Here is an 18,033-nt window from a genome sequence, read left to right as displayed (position 1 = left end):
GGCCAATACTAAGAGAGCTATCCATACTGAAGCATTCATGGGCTGTCATCATGATTGTGGTGTTCCATTCGCAATCCATAAACCTGTATTGCCTGTCTACTTGGCATTCACTGAACTTTTTATTGGACACGTTCAAAACTGGGGACTATTTATTCTTAACTGAAGTCCTTCTCTTAGCTAGATGACTAGCAATCTGTTCTAATTGTAGGTGGTCCTTTATAGAACTAATCCACTTTATCATTTAAGGTTCACTGTATCTTTTTTTAACTAATAAGATGGTTTGGCCAATTTGCTTTTAATGTTTGTCATTAAGTGAGGGTTAGGAATCCAGCGGTATGAGAACTGACATATTTCATTTGACCACTGAATCAGTCTTAGTGGCAAAAAGGTGTTCTTATCAGTGTGAGTCAATGAGGGGAATTTTTTTGCTTCTGGTATTCATCATCCTGTCTCGATATTGCTAAACCCGCCTTGTTCTTGATGACTTTTTATCCCTGTCTCATTAAGATAGTTATGGAGGACAAATTATTGGCCTTTTCAATGCACCAGATTACATGAAATGGCACATACTTTCCAAATATTTTCCCAGGAGAGAATGCCCTCCCACAAAGGATTTTCCCCCCTGCCCTCAAATGCTTAGCTTCATAGCCAACGTCTAGCTATAATTGTTCATAAAATGCTGAAAACTGGGCAGTCATGATTTAGGGTTTTGGATGAGAAGAAGTATTCATTACAGAGAAAATAAGCCAAATTCTGCCCTGATTTATGCCTCATGCAACTCTGACTCCTGGAGGAAGTCTATGAGGTTGTAAGTCAGACTACTATTTGGCCCACTAATTTCAACAGCTTTAAAACTCAACCAGTTAGATCTGAGAAACATGTTTTATTAGCCTAACAAATTCAGATTTTTACTTGCCTGTAGTACTGCTACTATAGCCAAGGAAGGACTGCATTCTTTCACAATTTTCACTCTTCATACATGCTCTTTTTAACTTTATGAATAGGAATGAGTAACCGGAACGTTTTAAAAAAATTTCTAATTAAATAAACACACTATGTTGCTGTGAATAAAAGATGGCATTTCATGTGTAAATGGAGAGAGATGTCTTCGTGCTATTCAGAAATTCTAAATTATAAAATATATGGAAATTATGTCCAGTTAGAAATTCCATTGGGATTGGGGTTTTTTTTACATTTTTTAAATTAACATTTAACATTAAAATAAGTTAATTCTTATAGTTTGGCCACATGTTAGTAAAATCATTTTTAAATGTATTATTGTGGATAAAGTCCATCATTTTTAGTGACAACATGCTTGTTTAATCTCTTAAGATATTAAAGATGAGAAAGTAGGCACCCCACTTCCCCACATTCTTTCTTTACTGTATTATTATTATTAATTATTAGAAAGTTTTATAGTTTCTAATAACATTGTAGGCCCTGAAGTCCTTACATTATAGAACTTTCTCATGGCACAATGAATAAGTAGAACAAATGATAAGAGTTTGTCTACATAGGGGGACACAGGAAAATTAACCCAAATTTACTAAAGGTATGAATTTAAAGTGCATTAGTTAAACCACATTAAACCTTATATGGACACTCATATTCAGAATTAGAGTGGTTTGATTCACTTTACTTTTATTCACTTCCAAAGTAAATTAAATTAACCCAAATTAAGGTTCATTTTAATTCTGAGTACGAGTGTCCACATAGCAGTTAATGCAGTGTAACTAATCCAGTTTAAATTCATACCTTTAGTTTCCAGGAGTCTGCTTTTGGAATACAGGTGCTAGGAAGTCTGGTGGCATGGATAAATGAGTGTCCAAGAAGAGCCCAGTCTTCCAGGCCTTCATCATCCAGACAGGAGCTGAAGGCATGGCTGAAGTTTGCTGAGTTCTGCAAGCTCAGTGAATGTCCTGCAAGCTATATAGCAGAACCTCAACCTCTCTCCAGTTCTCTCACCTGTAACTAGAAACTTTGTAAAATATACATGTTTTGCATAGCTAATTCCTCCTGATTAAGGTGTATCTTTTTCACAGTTCTCTTCTCTCCAGCTACAGCCAAGGCAATATATGTTTTCTTCAGATGCTGCTGCTGATTTGAGGACGTTAACAAAGTCGAGGAATTGCTGAGTTTCACCTAGCTTTTATGTTAGCTTTTGCCCTCTCAACTGGTTGGTGGGTGTGTGTGCACACACGCCTTTCTGCTTATTCCTGCTCCTGTTTTTTTCCTGGTTCTTGCTCCCTGAATTCAGTGTTCGGGTTCTCATGTGTCTTTGTACGTAGTGTTGGGTGTGTAAAGTTACTCAGGGCCTGCTGCAACATACCTGCCATTTGAACGGTTATGTTTTGTTTACACGGTTGCTGACTAAACTGGTTCATCGTAATTACATGTTTTGATTGACTACCTACCTGCAGGTCTTGCTTCGATTTCCTTGTTGTGGGGGTGCTGTTCTGGGGTGCATCAGAGCGTAACAGATTGTCTCTTGCTCAATGAAGGATTTGCCATCCATTCCACTGAAGGGACCCATAAATAGGCCTGTTTCAGAGTAGCAGCCATGTTAGTCTGTATCCGCAAAAAGAAAAGGAGTACTTGTGGCACCTTAGAGACTAACAAATTTATTTGAGCATAAGCATTCATGAGCTACAACTCACTTTGTTGGATGCATTCAGTGGAATGCATCCACTGAATGCATCCGATGAAGTGAGCTGTAGCTCACGAAAGCTTATGCTCAAATAAATTTGTTAGTGTCTCAGGTGCCACAAGTACTCCTTTTATAAATAGGCCTGCAAGTCAATGGCATCCTCTGGTCATTATTTTAATTGGCCAGTAGGAAACCATCCAGCCCTCAAAAATTGCTCATTTGTACAGTATGGTTTAAACAGCACAGTGCTGTAGTAGAGTGAGTTGCGAATTGGTATCTGTACAATATATTTGTATTTACCTTGAGTTATTTTATCTTCACAGTGAGAAGCTCAGGGAATTGAGTGACAATTATATTCTAAGTTAGATGAACTGAGCCAAAAAGACACTGTTCAGAGTGAAGTAGATTACATGTATTCACTGTAGGTTAAATAATGTATGTTTTAATGTGGGACTGTGGTTGTGCTCATAGACACACTCACACAAGAGTGAGTCAACATATTAATGCTTTGGTGGATCATTCCAGGACTTCACTTTCAAGTGGATAAAAGAGTACAAATTTGTATCGTTAAAGGTGAACAAAAACAAATTGACCAGCCCAACAGCAGAGCAGTTGAGCTGTATGATAGACTCTGAGGCCACTCCAGAACCACAAGCCTTACTGCCTGAGAAGCCTGCCAAGGAGCCAGCTGCTGCTAATAAAGCCTACTCTACAGCTTGGCATCTGGGACCTGTGATTCCCATCCAAAGGGAATTATATGTGAAAAATGTTTAAAATTTCTCTTTGTAAAAGTGTCGTGCTTTAAATCAGAAGAAGAAAAATGCTTTAGACCAAACTTGCAACAAATGAAAGCTAGACAGGGATACTGTGGTTGCCAGGGGGAAAAGAAATCTTGTGTGAGGAGGCTAACGCTGGAATTGAGGTTCATTTTGTAAGTGACCCGGCTCCTAATTCGGCATTTGTGTGTCATTATTCAGTAAGGAAGACTTAAGTGTCTCATTATTTAGGTTTATTGGTCAATTTACTTGGTAGTGTGAGCTTGGATGGGAACGTTTGTTTCAGAGAGCTCTGCTATGGGCTACAAGGGTGGGTGTCTGAAACTGTGGGTGAACTTAACAGTATAATTTCTCACTTTTAAATAATAAAAAAAGCTGCTTGTTTCATTTTTCAGAGATGAAAACAAATCCTATTAGCCAGCTGCTCTGAATTAATAGGCTGCTTAGAATGATCTACCAACCAGTTCATTTTCTCCTTTATTGAATAACGAAGCATGGGAATTGAAAAATGAATCTTCTGGACTGGTTATTTGAAAAATTAATGAAAAACTCAGTTCTGACTTCCAGCGCTCTCTTGAAATAAAATACCGTATGTAGATTTTGTATCATACTGTTGCATTATAAGCACCGTGTTTGACCATATTTGTATTGTTCCTTTGCCAGATATATAGGATAGCTGCATCTCCCTTTCAATGTCATTCCTTTAGAGCCTTTAATAATACCGAGGATTCATATAACCCCTGTGGATATTGTGCCACAGAGATTAAGTGCCTTGCCCCAAGTCACAGAATGCCAGAACCAGGATTAGAACTCAAGCATTCATGCTTTTAGTCCTATGCTTAGGTCACTAGACCATGCTTAAGGTACAGAGACCACTGTTTGGTAGCAAGCATTGTATGTCTGGGGTCCCTTCATCCTGCAGGTTGGTGAGCAGGGCCTTCTCCCTGTTGGGGGAAAAGTGAATGCTCTTCTACTTCAGCACATGCTCTGGCTTTATCAGTTCAGGAAACAAGAGTCTAAAGCCTTCTTCTGGACTGGGTCTCCAACATGGCAGCCAGCCACGTGACTATATAAAACTGAATATTGGTACTCATCATTTTGTAGCTAGGTGTAAATTTTCTATAGCATTTTGGGGTTCCTAAATTGATGTCCCTAAAAATTAGCAGTGTGTGAATTGAGATTTACATGTGAAAGGGTAGAGAGGGTCCATAGTCTAGTGGTGAGTACTGATGTGGCCTTTGACCCAAACAGACAGAGGCCCCGATCATGCAATGTGCAGTCAGACACAGGCCCATTGGTTTAAACGAGGCTCTTCCTGAATGTAGATGTCAGCCTGTACATGCAGGATTGTGGCCAGTGTTTGCTCAGCTGTAGTTTGAAAGAATTTCCATCTTAGCACTTGATTCTCATTTACACTGAGGGCACATTACATTGCTCTGGCCTTAATATCAGTGAAAATGTATACTTTATATCCTTTACTCTGCAGAGTGGTACAAAGTGGCCTTAGTTTAAATTGGAATCAGACATCTAGTGTTTTTTTCTCTCTGTATGAGGATAAATATCTGATACTGAAAGGAAAATTGCTCTTTATGTTTGAAAGGTATGTCTTGTCTTTTCCACTGAGTTCTGGGACATTTACTTAGTGTGGAAAAAGCTATTTGCTATTTGAACCCAAGCTAAGATGTATAATAATAATAATTATTGTCATGCATGTTAATTATAAATTAAGTCCCTGCCCTGAGTAGCTTACACACATTCATTATATAAATTCAACTTAAAAGGGGGTATAAAGTAGGAGCCATGTTATCTTGATCTTTGTACATTACTAATACTCAAAAACTGCAGAACTGGCATAAGGAAAAATGGAAGATGTATTGTTTCAGCTTTTTGTGTACTAAAGCCACACATTCATTGTAAACAAATTGTTTGGCTGCTGGCTGCTGTTCAAACCAAAGCAAAAGGTCTGTGGAGGAGAACCAACCCCAAAATAGTACATTAATTACTAGTGAGGTCCTGTAGACCCCACAAATATATTGCAGGGCCCACAAAAAAGTACTTCTGTACATGGACATGAGCTAGTATTTTGATAGCCATGTCTTTATGTATTTGTATGGGGTTACAGTCTTATACATTTTTACCCAAGAGTACTGTTTCTGCAGGGGAGAATTTAATTCCATGAAGCACCACAACATTGGGAAAGTTGCTTGGCTTATTCCATAGTATCTTCCCAATACTATTGCTTTGAATCTCTATTTCTGGGACTGACATTGCAGTTTGTAGAGCCCTGTGATAAATTTTATATGCAAAGTAATATGATACCCACGTATTAAGATCCTATGATTGTCAACAAGTCTCCACAGATTCTGAAGGAAAGAATTAAGTGCTGAGTTGTTCATTTTTCCCTTTGCTATGGATCAGACTGAATGTGCTTCCTAGCCAATGTACCATAATGCTGTTTATTAAACTTTATTTTCTCTCTCGAGAATCCTGCTGAACCAGATCACAGCCAAGCTAGACAGGAGAGATGTATATAAATATTAACACTTGATTTTGTGTTCCCCCTGGGTTACTTTAAGTGAGACAGGCTGGGAGGAGGGAGAGAGAGTGGTGGGGGAGAGGAAGGAACCTTTGGAAATGTGGTACTCATGTGTCTCTCTCATCAAAGGCTCATAGCTTTTGCTCTCAGTGAGCACAACTTCATCTACCATCTCTACCTGCCTTAACTTTCCATATTTTTTGTTCTTCTAAATAAAGGTAGTTGGCTGCTCGAAAGTGTTTTAAAGCTTCCAGTTTAAAAAAGTCGAGCTACTGAAGACACTGATTTAGCATATGCATAACTTTAAGCACTTTGAGTAGTGCCGGTGAAGTGAAATGGACTATACATGTGCTTGAAGTTAGGCTTAAATGTTTTGCTTAACCAGAACTGGAGTATTTGAGTGTAAACATATGATAATGGTCACACAACTGTCATCACAGCCAGACACCAAATTGCTTTCATTTTGCCTGCACAGGCTTATTAATGTCATCATTAACTCACCGTTAGCTGACATCTAATCACTGCTGATGTCTCCAGACTGCTAATGACATTCAGTGTTTTGCTTGCACAGACTGGGTCTTCCTTCTCTCACCCAGTTGACCACTTAGCTGGGTACTTCATGTCTAATGCTGCAGTTTCTATAATTGGCCAAACCAAACCACCACCTCTGAACACTCTCAAGCTTTGGGAAGTTCTGCTCTAGCTCTGAATTTTGTAGCTAGGCTCCTTGTTTAATTGTGAAAAGGCTTGTCATGCTTTTTGTAAAACTGGATCATATTTTTCCTTCTAAGAAATAAAGCTGAGTAATGTTTTGCAAATAAGAATGAGAAATAAATACAGTATGAGGCTCAATCAGAGGTGTTAGGCAGCTAAATTTGAAAGTTGTTGCCCTACGTTAGAGGTACTTAGGGATGCTTTAAAACATGCTTTTATGTATCCTTTTCTAGTACGTATTTATTGGAGGGTAGGGGAATGTGTTGCGGACATTGCCTCATAAACCTGCCTTCATTCATAGGTGCCATTTTTTCAGCTAGGTTGTGTGACTTGTGCATATCCATAGATTTTTAAGGCCAGCTCACCTAGTCTCTGACCTTTTGATACTGTCAAGACCATCCATTCTACACCCAGCATAACAGCACATACTATGGGAACTGTGTCTCTCTTTTCCTAGTGCTGATAGCTCCTGACGCCTTTTTATGCATGTGCTGGATGCACATCAGATTCCTGGTATCAGCCCCCACACCTACTTTAAATCTCAAGACAATACATTTCCTCAGCCAGCTCCCACACTGAGTGGGTCATAGATAGGGTCCTACCAAATTCACAGTCCATTTTGGTCAATTTCACTGTCACAGGATTTAAAAAATAATAAATTTCATTATTTCAGATATTTAACTCTGAAATTTCACCTTGTTGTAACTGTAGGGGCCCTGACCCAAAAGGGGGTTGTGGTGGGGTCACAAGGTTATTGTAGGGGGGTCATAATATTGCCACCCTTACTTCTGCGCTGCTGGTGCTGCTTTCAGAGCTGGGTGCCCACCTAGTAGCCACCGCTCTCTGGCCACCCAGCTCTGAAGGCAGCACAGAAGTAAGGGTGGCAGTACCGTGAATTCCCTACAATAACCTTGCGACCCTCCCCACAACCCCCTTTTGGGTTGGGACCGCCAGTTTGAGAAACGCTGGTCTCCCTTGTGATGTCTGTGTAGTATAGGGTAAAAGTACAAAAAAGACTAGATTTCATGGGGGAGACCAGATTTCATGGTCTGTAATGCATTTTTTATGGCTGGGAATTTGGTAGGGCCCTAGTCATAGAGTAGCTTGAGTTAAATCATATGCTGTGTGTCATCTTCATTTGATAAATGTTGTTCCTAAATATTCAGTATGGTGGTGTCATATCTTGTGAGTAGGATAAAATGCATGCATAATCTATCAGCTGCTTTTATTTCAGATTTTAAAAAATAAAGTTTATTGTCTATTATTGCCCTAACTAAAAGATGGGGGGAATAAATTCCGGGCCCAGAATTAATTGCCGTATGTGTGGGGGACAGAACTACCATGAATTCTTAGCAGCTTCTGTAAGACACACAAGCTGGTGATGAGCTTAATTTCAAATAACAGATTTTTTTTTTGTTTTCAGCAGTCCTATGCACCGGCTCCCCACCCCATGGCTCCTCCCAGCCCCAGCACAAACAGCAGCAACAACAGCAGCAGCAACAGCAGTGGGGAACAGTTGAGTAAAACCAACCTGTACATTCGAGGCCTTCCACCCGGCACCACTGACCAGGACCTTATCAAGCTGTGCCAGCCGTAAGTGCCATTAAAATAGTTCATGTCCTCCAGTTTGAAATGAATACACTTGACTATCGTATTTATAGGGACAAATTTCCAAGCCAGATTTTAAGCTTATATATATAGATTTTATATTTTCAGAACAAGAATTTAGATGCATGATGTACTTGGTAGTGAAAGGTGAACATAAAGGATAACAGTGACTCCTTTAACTCAAATGGCTGATGTCTGTGCTTGGAGATCTGAAGATATAGGGTTCAAAATCTACTGACATCCAATTCATGGAGAGACATGGCTACATAAGACTGAATTTGTTTTTCCATGTTTTTTCTTTTTCTTTTCTTTTGATTTAATTAATTCACATAATGAGAAAACATCTACTATAAGGGTATGTCTTCACTACCTGCCAGATCGGTGGGCAGCGATTGATCTAACAGGGATCGATTTATCGTGTCTAGTCTAGACACGATAAATCGACCCCTGAGCGCTCTCCCGTCGACTCCTGTACTCCAGCGCTGTGAGAGGCGCAGGCAGAGTTGACGGGGGAGTGGCAGCAGTTGATTCACTGCGGCGGAGACACCACGATAAGTTGATCTAAGTACGTCAACTTCAGCTACGTTATTCATGTAGCTGAAGTTGCGTAACTTAGATCAGTGCCCCCCCACCACCATTGTAGACCAGGGCTAAGAGATTTTACAGTCAAAGAATTATGATTCATGGCAGAACACACAACAAAACAAAGGTGTTCCCACATTTGTCACATCCTTTGATTGCTGTGTCTCACATTGTCAGGTCTGAAGTTCAAGAAGTACGTTACCAAGTGAATATGGGCTTGTACCAAAATGTCCTCTTAAAACTGATATGTAAAAATGTCACCCTCCAACAGATCTGCTCCCTGCGTATATTTGGAGTGATTTCTGCCAACTGTCATGACAAATATAAGTTTTTACTGATTTTTATTTCTGTTAACACTGCAGAGGCCACATAGCTAAATTTTGTTCCTCCTGGTGCATCATTAACAGAATTGTTTGCTAAAATCAAATCACAAGGCAGTTACCTAACCAAATCAGTTGATTATAATGGATAATACAGGTATTAGCTAAGGGTATAATTTGATTTGCTGAATCTTTATTACTGGTGGTGATGCACAAGAAGGAAATAACCCAGCTTGACTTTCAGATTCCATATTGAGTTGTTAGAGCTGGAAATAAGGAAAATATATTTTTTGTTGTAGATTGAGAACATTGATAGGGTAATAACAGAGACAACAAGTGTGGAATCCTACAATGCTGTATTTATAGTCTTTTTTTTTTCCAAAGTTGAATGGCACCTTTAAGACTTTGCATTGCAAATCAGCATATCAGGTAGAGCTTGATAAATGGATTTACTAATGTAAGAATCAATCTGACCCTAGACCTAGAATTTGAACAGAAATTAATGCTGCTTTGAGATATGTGGTAAATTAAATTAAAATACATGTAAATATTGTCCAATGTGATATGCATCTCTGCACTTCCTGGATTTGATCAGAAATGCTGTGATATACACTTTGTAAGATGCTTGGCAGGTCTGAGGAAGAAAGCTCTTAAAACACATTTTTTTTCTTCTGCTGTAGCTAAGGGAAAGTTGAAAACGCTTGCAACTGAGTAAATTTCTCATAATACAACATTTCCATTTCCAACTTTACTCTAGTAGGATGCTTACCCTTTAAACTACACTCAACATTCTTTTAATTGCATTTTGGTGTGTGGCTATAAAAATAGATTCTATTTTAGCGAAAACCACAGAAAAACCATGAGTTTTTGTGTTTGATAAGATGAGTGGCTGCTTTAGTTAATCCTCCTGACTTTTATACATTTCCATTTTATGTTTTTATGTGGTGTGCACTGCACGCTGAATAGAAAATAGCAGACTGGAGTGCCATTGATGCTAGTAGTGCAGACTCCATTATGAGGGATGTCAGACATTTTTGACAAATGTACCGACACTATCAAACCTTTTATCAATTTAAGGGTAACCCTGTCACAGTGATCTGTCAAACTGTTCAGATATAACAAAAGGAAAAGAAGTCATCATGAACTCCTCAGTAACTAAGTAAATATGAAAAATGTTACTGGAACGTTTTGTTCTTGTATGGTTTTGATCCTGAAAATCTCTTGTAACTGCTGTTCAGCAAAGTTGCTTTAAACTTTATTTTGCTGTACAAAGCACTTAGTTACAGTACATCTTTTGGGACTTTATAAACTGGTACAGCAACAGGTGTGACTGAAAAAAAATAAGCCAGGAATAAATGAATAGTAAAGGTAATCTTCCTTCATTTATGCATCATCTCTCTTGGATTTTCACGTAAATTGAGCAAGAAATCTCTGAAAATATGACTTTAGCTTGCTTTGCACTTTTTATAACGTAGCCTTTTAAACCCATCTCAATCCACATTCATAATTCCATAATTTAGAAATTTAGTCATAACTAATCCATGCAAATAATATTAATATATTAATATGCGCATTTATTCCTAAGGAGTACCCAATGTTTTATAGCATAATTGTATGACCCATTGTTACATATATGTTCCTCTTAACTCAGACAAAACATGATGTTTATTAAAATTAAGATAAACATAATTAACATTTAATATTTGTAGATTGTACCATGAAAAAAGTATAAAGTACTGTTTTATACAAACAACATATAAAGTCCTTTCCCTAATATAATCATACCTTATTTTTATACAAAATGGTGTGTTTCACCCAGAAGAATCCCAAAATTCTCTTAAAACTATTCATAAAATCACTTTGGCCATCACTAACATATGAGGCACATCAATAAACTATTGCAATTCTAGGTAAAAATAGAGCTGATCAAAAAACAAACAGCCAAACAAAAACAAATTCACAAACACAAAGTTTTAGACATTTGAATTTTTTGTTTGTTGTTTTTAAAGCAGGTTTTTTCATTTTTCAAAAATGTTCACAATTTTTTAACCAAATACTTTCAGGTTTTCCTTATTCCTCGTTTCTCTCCATTTTTTTCTTTATCCCTCCTTTTTATTTTCCCATTTCCTAGTTTCCCACTCAAAAAAGGGCTTAAAAAGATAAAAGGTAAGAGGAAAATGAAAAATATTAGTTGTTGGTTTTGGGCATAAAAGGGTGGACAATTTTGAAAAATGATTACTTTTTTTTTTTTACAAAAATTGTTTTGCTTGAAAATTTTTCACCTGCTACAGGTGAAAATGTGTGTTACACTAAGAACGTGTATTCCTACTGTGAATATTTAAGATACAAATATATTTTAAAATAGTGATATCCTGTGAGCTTTAACAAGTTGTAGTTGAACATTTTATACATTTTTGTTATGTGCTCTTAGATATAATAGCTTTCTCTTGGGATTACTGCAGTGTTATGAAGTTTGCATGCATTGTGAAGACAGTCCCTGTCTGCCGTGCTCTAGCCATCAGTTTTTCAATGCTAACTCCATACTTTAAAAGCAATTTAACTTACATTTTACTCAGTCTTTGGCTTTAAAACTGGTTTGGTCTAATACTCTAGATCAGCATATGGTTGGATTTAGTACTTTACCACCTTGTACTTGTAATGTACGTTCAGAAATCTTACTATATCCATCTACTTTGTTTTCCTTGCTTGGATTAGCTATCTCTTTATCCTCCAGCAATGTTTGATTACTGTGTGATCCAGGCTCAAATCAAAGGACTGAATTAAAACAACAACAAAAATATAATTAAATCCAAAAACTAATAAGTCTGTGAGCCAGTCAGGCGGAGTTATGTGGATGATGAGCCAGAATTTGGTACCTAAATGTTTTTCTAAGAGCAGAAAGTTTCCTGTTTTGCTGTAATTGCCATTGTGTGTTTTTTCTTCTCAGTGGCTCTCAGAGCCATATTTTCTCTGAGGCAAAGGGTCTTCTTCCCATTCGAAGTGTCATGGATTTGCCTCAAGGGGATGAGAGTCAAATTTCTAGCTTATTTTATTCCTTCTACTTTTGTGATAGGAAAGACAGACAAGAGGAAAATAATTAAATTAGAGTTGGCCAAAAAATAAGGAAAACAGAAGTGAAAACTTTTGCTGTTTTCCCCCTGTGTTTTTTGGTCAAAATTTTTGAACTTTTAAAAATGGTTCCAACCAGTTCTAATTAAAATAAAGGTTAAAACAAGGTATAACCTATCCGCAGTAAGATTCAAAATAAGAAAAAAAAGTTCCCCATCTTCCAAATGAATTCATGATATAACGACAATGGACCAAATTCAGACATAGTGTAAATGGGTGTGCTTAGACTGTGGGTGAAAGCCAGTGGCAAAATTCCCATTGGCTTTAGTGGAGCCAGCATTTCACCCAGTGTCTGCATTTGACCAGTTAAGTAGCAGGTCTTTGCAAGATACAGTGGAATGTAGTGGTTTCGTTAGAAACCTCAGATATATTAAAGCTAGTTGTACTGTAATATGGATACAATGCTAATCTGAACAGAGGCCTGCAATCTGCATCCCCCATTGTAATTATCAACAACTGGCACTCTTGTATACTTAAGCGTAGAGGCCATTGACTGAAGAGGTGAGAAAAGTGAGTATACCTCAGAATGATGGAGCTTTCTCCCTGGATTACCTGGTGTTAGAACTCTTCAGGGAGATGAAGTGAGCTGTAGCTCACAAAAGCTTATGCTCAAATAAATTGGTTAGTCTCTAAGGTGCCACAAGTACTCCTTTTCTTTTTGCGAATACAGACTAACACGGCTGTTACTCTGAAACCATTCAGGGAGATGTAGATTGATTCCTGCTTGACTCTGGGTTTCCAGTGTTTCTCATTCACTATACTTCAGCTGTTCGGTTTGAGCAGAGGAAACTAAGGTCTAAGGAAGAGAAGTCTCTCCAGGGAAACCCCAGGAACAGCCAAATGGGTAGGGGGGGGGGGGCAAAAGTGAAGGTTGTGATTTGTTTTCATTGTTGTTTGAACTACCAATAGAGTCAAATCCCATATGTTTGACATAAGTTTGGACTAAATACAAGGTATGCAGATTCTGTTCAGGACAGTGAGGGAACATCACTGGCTTACACTTGTCTTCCTCAGAAATGGTCCCTTCAGAATAGCACATCGATAGGATAGTTTAAGCAAGCTTGCATTTCTTGTGTCTGTCTGTCTGTCTCCCTCTGTCTCACGCAAGCTCTTTAGGGCAGGGACTGCAATTAAATATTAAAAATTAAAAAAAAGAATTTGAACTTGATAGTTTTTTAAATTGAAGAGTGATTGTGTGCTCAGTAACTAATTTTAGGAATGTCTATATTATTATTTAAACAAACAAAAAAGCAAACCAGCCTACTGACGTAGAAGTCGCTTTTTACCCGGTCATATGAAACCTCTGGGTGGTGGTTGTTACTAATATTATTCTAAAAAAAAATTGAACTTCTATCTAAGGCCCACATTGGTACAATATAGTGAACTTTTGTTTTCAAATGCCTGCATCTTAACTTCAAAACCGTGTTGACTCACAGCTTTGTACTCCAATGTGTAAGCTGAATGTAATGTTTAAGTGCAGGTTTTGTATGTATTATTTTTTCTTTACTTTGTTACCCTTTTAAAAACAAACAAAAAAACCTAGTAAAATTGTTTGTAGTATCTGCCTGTTACTGTAGTTCCTGAATATCTTAAATGGTTAAAGACAAACCATAAAATTTCCCCTGATAGGCAATAAACTAATCCTATCCTTAGGTACCCCTTTTTGTCAGGGAAACCAAAACCCTAGGTCAACAAATGCCCAGAGCATTGCAGAGTGCTCTGTCTGGGACATGAATGTTGTCATTGTAAGGAAGAAAGGCACAAAAATAACTTACTGGTAGTTAAGCTAATAAATGAACACCTGCAACATTCCCTACTGAGATTGTAGCCATCATTTCACTGGAGTGTGACCGAGTGTCAGGAAGAGTTTCTGATTCCCTTTCAAGTTGGATGAACAGAATTTAATGGAGGCTTGGGGGAGAGGGAAGAATTCTCGTGGTTTGTTGCAGACATTTCCCCCCCCCCCCCCCGGTGAACTATAACGAAAGTCTTGGGGGTGAGAGGAAAAACTTAAGAGTTCTTAACAGAAATATTGTGAGTTGTCTGTCGACGTGTGAAGGGCACTGCTATAATAACTTGTTTGTTTATTGTGAGGGAGAAGGCTTCGAGAAACAAGCAAGATAAACAAATGCAATGAGCTTCTTCTGACCTGTTTGAGAATATAGTGTTTCCATTCTTTAATTATATTCTTCATTGCTACACTCCCCCAGCTGCCAGTCAACCATAACAGCACGGCTGCGTATGTCCATTAGGCACTAAGATGTTTGCTTATCATTAATGTAAATGTTTAAGAATCTGAAAACATCTATGGCCCTAAACCATCCAAAGGACAAATAGCATTTGCCTATTACTCTATCAGAAACCATAGTGGGTGATTCACAAACTCTTCTGACAGATGGACATGTGCTCTTTATAGGAGACTCACTGAATGTGACAGGTTTTAGAGTGGTAGCCGGGTTAGCCTGTACCAGCAAAAACAATGAGGAGTCCTTGTGGCACCTTAGAGACTAACAAATTTATTTGGGCATCAGCTTTCATGGGCTAGAACCCACTTCATCGGATGCGTGGAGTGGAAAATACAGGAGCAGGTCTAAATACATGAAAAGATGGGAGTTACCTTCCCAAGTGTGAGGTCAGTCTAACCAGACAATGCAATTAACAGCAGGATACCAAGGGAGGAAAAATAACTTTTGAAGCGGTAATGAGAGTGGCCCATTTCAGACAGTTGACAAGAAGGTGTGAGTAACAGTAGGGGGAAATTAGTATTGGGGAAATTAGGTTTAGGTTTTGTAATGACCCAACCACTCCCAGTCTTTATTCAGGCCTAATCTGATGGTGTCCAGTTTGCAAATTAATTCCAGTTCTGCAGTTTCATGTTGGAGTCTGTTTTTGAAGTTTTTTTGTTGAAGAATTGCCAGTTTTAGGTCTGTTATTGAGTGACCAGGGAGACTGAAGTGTTCTCCTACTGGTTTTTGAATGTTCTGATTCCTGATGTCAGATTTGTGTCCATTTATTCTTTTGCATAGAGACTGTCCAGTTTAGCCAATGTACATAGTACAGGGGCATTGCTGGCACATGATAGCATATATAACATTGGTAGATGTGCAGGTGAACAAGCCCCTGATGGTGTGGCTGATCTGGTTAGGTCCTATGATGGTGTCCCTTGAATAGATATGTGGACAGAGTTGGCACTGGGAGTGGTTGGGTCATTACAAAACCTAAATCTAATTTCCCCCTACTGTTACTCACACCTTCTTGTCAACTGTCTGAAATGGGCCACTCTCATTACTGCTTCAAAAGTTATTTTCCCTCCCTTGGTATCCTGCTGTCAATTGAATTGTCTTGTTAGACTGACCTCACGCTTGGGAAGGCAACTCCCATCTTTTCATGTATTTAGACTGCTCCTGTATTTTCCACTCCATGCATCTGATGAAGTGGGTTCTAGCCCACGAAAGCTGATGCCCAAATAAATTTGTTAGTCTCTAAGGTGCCACAAGGGCTCCTTGTTGTTTTCACTGAACGTGAGACACCACTGACTAAAGTCTTATCTTGCTCCATCACAGCCCTGATTTGCTGACCTGATGGACATGCTGCAAAGCTCACATTTTTCCCCACTCAGGCTTGCAGGAAGGAGGTGGGTGGATGGGCTGATAATACAGCGATTTGATCTGGAGGGTTTATTATGATTAGCCTTATTTTATTGTGGGGAGACCCATAGGTATAGAAGTATGTTACTGATATATACTAAATATCCTTAGTTTATTTTTTTATGAAACACCTAGAATTTTTAGGCACTATGAAATCAAAATTATTATAATTTTCACTTAAACTTTGTTTTTGTTGTTTAAACTAACAAAAAAGACAACAAAGGAAGGCTAAGTGTGGGCCATATTGGTGTGTGTGTTCATGTACATGCATACTCTGTTCAAACCAGGGTGGAAATTACATTTGTTTGCAGGTGAACTTAGGGAAATATATGATTATTTCAGAACTTACCTTGGCTTGGGAGAAGACTCTACATTATTAAGAATTCTTTACTTAACCAAAACTATAAATATACAATGTAACAGAATTCTCAGACCAAATATTAGATTGAGATTGAGCCACTATTGAGACTATATTACTGTTTACAAGAGATTTAGTGGAATTTAACAGTTTTAAAACTTAAGAAATTCAAAGCTATGGTTCTAACACCTACCGTTACTTTGTTTCCACAATCCCTGCCTGCCTTCTTTCTCTGTGTGGAAACCCCTTGCCAGTTGTATAAGCAACTGTAGTTTATTTTAATGAGTATTGGCCTGATTCAAAGCCCAGTGAAATCGGTGTTAAGAAATCCAATGACTTCACATGAGGTCTGATGCAAAGCCCACTGAATTCCATCAGCATAATTATTTGGTCATACTACAATACATAACCTTATAGCCTTTTTCGTCTTATATAATGTTTGTTCATACAGCTGCATAAAGCTTTATAGAAAGCTAAAGTCCGGGTCCTGGTCCCAAGGAATTTACAAACCGTGGGCCTGATTTTGCAGTCATAACTTACTCTGAGTAGTACTTATGGAAGTATTACTCAATGTAAGAACTTCAGAATTGGCCCTTGTGTTTGAAATCGGAGGATTCAGGGTGAGTTGGCAGGAGGAGTGAGTGAGTGAAGGAGATTTACACAAAATAAGGTAATGCAATGGCCTGTTTTAACACCATACACATAATGTTCTTTTTATTTGCCATTCTTGGTTGGCCAGGGAAGTACTTTGAAAGGGGAAAGGTTGTCCATAGCAGATAGAAAGGACTATCAGAGGGATGGGTGTGTCCTCTCTCTTCCCAGCTAATGAAAAAGCCTTGGGTGGTTAGTACTCAGTATTTGGAGTTTATTTGCTCTCTGTTTGGGGCCTTGTTGATTATAAAGTGATTCCTGGGGACAGGGACTTAAAGTAACTTGTAGTTGGGACTTCAGTTTTCCTCCCTAACTGGTGAATCTGCTCACCAGCATACAGGCCCAAACTGAGCAAGTCAGTGGGACTGTTCATATGCTCGCAGGTGTCCTTCCTGAATGGGGGCCTTTAAGTGAAAATCTCATTTCATTGACTGGGAGTATTGCCAACCCCACATCTTCAGAAATCATTAGACTGGCTTAAAAATGATGAGGTTTTAAAAAAGAATAAACGTTGGGTTCTTTTTATTTGCCTTCTGTGTTTTGAGTCTTTAGGGGGTCACATTTTGAAGCTCTTCTCCACAACTTTCAGGGCAAGAAACCCACTTTTTTAAAAAGTAAAAGCTGAGTGTCTCATGTAATCACCTGACTCCAGGAGCTGGGGCTTTTAAGAAAAAGAACCCTAAAAATCACACAGATCATTATAAAATCCTGAGACCTGGCAAGCCTTGATTTGTCTTACTCTCAACAAAGGCCCATACAAATAAATAATAAAAGGCTCATACAAATAAATAATAAAAAAACAATCAAGCTGTTAGTCTGCGGAGCAGGATGAAGGGACCATAGCCATTCCCAGCATAGGAGAACCAGAGAAGACTTTGTGGCTCCTATACTCTCAGCTGCATCCATTACACTTTAACTTGGTTTGAAAACTGAATTAGGGGATTGGGTACCTTAAAATATGAACTCTGTGTTCAGAGTGTGAAGGTTTTAAAACTGTACAGAACCTAGCACAATGGGGTCTTGGTCCATGACTGGGACTCCTAGGTGCTATTGCAAAACAAATAA

The 18,033-nt window shown here is 38.4% G+C and overlaps 1 protein-coding gene across 4 annotated transcripts in view; it reads left to right on the top strand.

Annotated features, from left to right (window-relative positions):
- Nucleotides 1-18,033, top strand: part of LOC125631634 (RNA-binding motif, single-stranded-interacting protein 3) — a 1,082,196-nt gene that overhangs the window by 652,397 nt on the left and 411,766 nt on the right. For 3 of the 4 annotated variants that reach the window (XM_048838637.2, XM_075125723.1, XM_048838639.2), the window contains one exon: nucleotides 8,097-8,266. In XM_048838637.2, the coding sequence (XP_048694594.2) occupies nucleotides 8,097-8,266 (170 nt within the window). The remainder of the gene's footprint in view (nucleotides 1-8,096; nucleotides 8,267-18,033) is intronic. The other variant, XM_048838640.2, reaches the window with a different exon arrangement.

This window comes from Caretta caretta, chromosome 2 (genome assembly GCF_965140235.1).
Source record: "Caretta caretta isolate rCarCar2 chromosome 2, rCarCar1.hap1, whole genome shotgun sequence".
Taxonomy (NCBI): domain Eukaryota; kingdom Metazoa; phylum Chordata; order Testudines; family Cheloniidae; genus Caretta; species Caretta caretta.
Note: the sequence above shows the minus strand (reverse complement) of the source record. Positions and strands in the feature narration are given on the sequence as shown.